This window comes from Thalassophryne amazonica, chromosome 17, assembly GCF_902500255.1.
Source record: "Thalassophryne amazonica chromosome 17, fThaAma1.1, whole genome shotgun sequence".
NCBI lineage: Eukaryota > Metazoa > Chordata > Actinopteri > Batrachoidiformes > Batrachoididae > Thalassophryne > Thalassophryne amazonica.
The window spans coordinates 8,863,194-8,866,652 of NC_047119.1; the positions used below are offsets into that span (position 1 = coordinate 8,863,194).

General features: G+C 40.8%; 1 protein-coding gene across 1 annotated transcript; it reads right to left on the reverse strand.

Annotated features, from left to right (window-relative positions):
- Nucleotides 1-644: 644 nt before the first annotated feature.
- On the reverse strand, nt 645-1,887 carry gas1b (growth arrest-specific 1b). The gene has a single exon (XM_034192848.1). It carries the CDS (start codon nt 1,488-1,490, stop codon nt 723-725), a length of 768 nt encoding a protein of 255 aa, XP_034048739.1. The 5' UTR covers nt 1,491-1,887; the 3' UTR covers nt 645-722.
- Nucleotides 1,888-3,459: the final 1,572 nt, after the last annotated feature.

Genomic DNA, 3,459 nt, shown 5'->3' on the forward strand with positions numbered 1-3,459 from the left:
TTGAAAACATTGAAATTGATAATTGATCAACAAGTATTGCTTTCAAATAAAAATGATAAGTTATTGATTTTCTTTGCAGGTGTGCAGTACATGGCAACCAAAAAGTGATATTCAGTCATCAAACTATACTGATCATAGCATATGTCTATGTGTGTGCCACCCCCTTACATACATACCCCCCCAACACACACACACACACACATCCTGCCCACAGGGCGGGGCTTTTGCTAGTTTGCAAAATGTTTGTAAAAATCAAATTAAACGCAACTTGATTCACAGATAAATTCAAGAAGAAATAAAAGAAAATGCTTTTGCATGCATTTTGCTCACATATTTTGTACATTTCTAACTTTTAGGTATTTAGCATCTTTTCATTCAGAAATGTGCCGACAACTTTTGCACAGTACTGCAGATCAGTGTGGATAATGCAGGTGCATGCTGGATTTAGAAAAGTGTGCTTCAAATATGTAATGATTACAAAACTTTAAGAGTATAAATACTTGGCGGAAGCATGCGCCCTGAGTGCCATTTTAGTCACCCTGCGGTCATCTGCGTTGTTTAAAAAAAAAGAAACAAACGATGATCTTCCCCCGCAAGAAAAAAAAAAAGCTTTCACGACAAGAAATGCCCCCCCGCCCACACACACACACACACACACACACACACACACACACACACACACACACACACACACACACACACACACACACACACACACGCTATCAGACAAATGTGTTTAAAAGTAAGACGGCGGTCGCAACATTTACGACAGTCTGGCAGCGCGCGCGGTCGCCGGAGTTTTCCAAATAATCATCCAGATCCACGTCATCATCGTCGTCAGAATCCTCCTCGTCGTCAGAGAAGCCGCTGCCTGCCGTCCTGTCGGCAGGATCGGAGCAGAACGTCTTCATGCTGACTTTGATGTACTCGCAGATGTTCCTCTCTGTGCCGTCGCACACGCACGTGTCCAGCTGCTGCGCTTTGGGAAGAGCGCGCATGCTGGCGATCACTCTGCGGCAATCCTCCGAGCACCTCTGCCCTCCGAAAAGTTTCCGGCAGTGGGACAAGTAATCAGTCATGGCTAACTGACACGGCGGGTCCTTCTCACACTGGCGGCGGGCCTCGGTGCAGCCCATGGTCCTGGTGCGCGGCAGACAGGGTTCGATGGCCTGCTTGGTGCTCCTGCAGAGCGGATCCGCGGTGCAGTCGCAGTCCTCCAGCGCCGGGCCGCTCTGGGTCAGGTTGAGGTGAATGAGAGATGAAATGCAGTGACTGGGACACTTGTTCCGCTCGCCACTGATGACTGACGCACACGCGTAAAGGTACTGGTCGTACGCGTAACGGCACTCCGGCTCTCTGTGACACTTCAGGATGGCCTGCCAGCACACCAGCCGACGGCTGCAGTTCGAAGATCCGACGCACAGACCGACAGTGAACACAACGCACATCACAGTCGGTAATCGCTCCATCAAAGTAGCGCGACTTTCCATCTGCGCCGCTCAAAACGTCACAAAGCTCCCGACGATGAGGCGCCTCGAAGTAATCCGCTCTTCGTTCATGCTGCGAAATATTGCTGTTGCCTCAGTTTCCCCAAGAGAGAGAGAGAAAAAAAGAGCAGTTTCACAAAAATTATCATCAATGCGCGCGCCGTTAATCCACTGAAAATGTTCTCCAGGGGAAAAAAAAGGAGAAAAAAAAAAAAAACACCCGCAAATGTGCAGATTTCTTTTCCCAAAGTGATTCTAAACTTATCATACTCATCCACGCTCAGCAGCGCTGGAACGAGGCTCTGCGCACTGATGGGCTGATTTACTGCGAGCAGCGAATCTCATTGGTCCATAAAATGTTGCGATTGTGTCGTCACACAAAGTTCCTGACCAGAGCAAAGAGAAAAAGTGCAGAGATGATGACGATGATAGATGGATAGATAGATAGATGAAAATGAAAACGTGGAAAAAAAATGTCAGAAAAAAAATTAGTTTGTAAAAAATTTAAACAAAATTTTTCACAACTTTTAAGCTGAAAACTTATCATTTGTGCTAAAAATACATACATAAATGTTTCATTAAATATTTCACCAAACAGTTTACAAAACATTTCTGTACATATTTAACAAAATATTTCGCAAAATTCTTTTACCTTATGAAAAGTTATGTTTCAGTTAAATATTGAGTTAAACATCTGAGTAGATACAGAACATTTAATTAAATATTTGGATAAACGTATGTAAGCAGTTTGTTTAATCTTCAGTCAAATATTTTAAAATATTTAACTAAATATTTTGTTAAACATATACATAAATGTTAATTAAATATTTAGCTAAACAGTTTACAAAACATTTCTGTACATATTTAACAAAATAGTTTGCTAAAGTTTTACCTTAAGAAAAGTTATGGTTCAGTTAAATATTTGGTTAAACATCTGGATACGGAACATTTAATTAAATATTTGGATAAACGTATGTAAACATTTTGTTTAATGTTCAACAAAATATTTTAAAATATTTAACAAATATTTTTAAATGTGCATAAATTTTTAATTAAATATTTATCTAGACAGTTTACAAAACATTTCCATACATATTTAACAAAATATTTAGCTAAATATTTAGTATTGACTTAATTATTTAGAATTTTAACAAATATATGTTCATGTCTCACAAAATATTAATTAACAGGGAACAGTATACTTGTATATTTACTTGCTGGGGCTTTACTTCAAAGTTTGATTGGGAAAAGTGGTTTTCCAGTTTTATGGATTCCCACCTTTTGTCAACATGTTAGATTTTAAAGCGTAGAAGAGACAGTTCCATATTTCAATACTGTATCATTCCCACTTGCTTCAGTCAAGGGTCACACAGGGGCTGGAGCCTATCATCACAGGACGAGACACGGGGTACAACACGCCAGTCTATCACGGGGCCACATATGGACAGATAAATTCATTTACACTCAAGCACGCATCTACGGTGAATTTAAAGACTCCAGTTCAGCTAACCTGCATGTCTTTAGCAGTGGGAGGAAGCCGGAGCACCCGGAGGGAACCCACATGAACACGGGGAAAACATGCAAACACCATACAAAAAGGCTCAGGTGGGAAGTGACCCCAGGTCCTTCTTGCTGTGAAGCAACACACTAAGCACTAAGCCACCGTGCCACCCCAGTATCGTATGACTCTGTCCCAAAAGATACTTACTCTAAATACAGTCCACTGCTCTAAAAGGTTAGTGTTCCCAGTACTCTGTGACATTGTCAAATGGAAATCATCCAAGTTTATTGTGGAAAACAAAACAACTGTTCTGTTCTTTTGTAACAGTGACTTCCTTTCTATATGTCTGATAAGATCAGGAGGAAGTATTAGAAGATACACAGCTTTTACAAGCAAATAGTAAAACCTATCAGGAGCTTCAAGTTGTTTTATGTAAAGTCTGAGTGCCTGAATTCTTTTCTGCACTGTTCA

What these genes read in the sequence shown, in the direction of transcription:
- gas1b (XM_034192848.1), bottom strand. Translation starts at nt 1,490, where the DNA reads ATGGAAAGTCGCGCTACTTTGATGGAGCGATTACCGACTGTGATGTGC.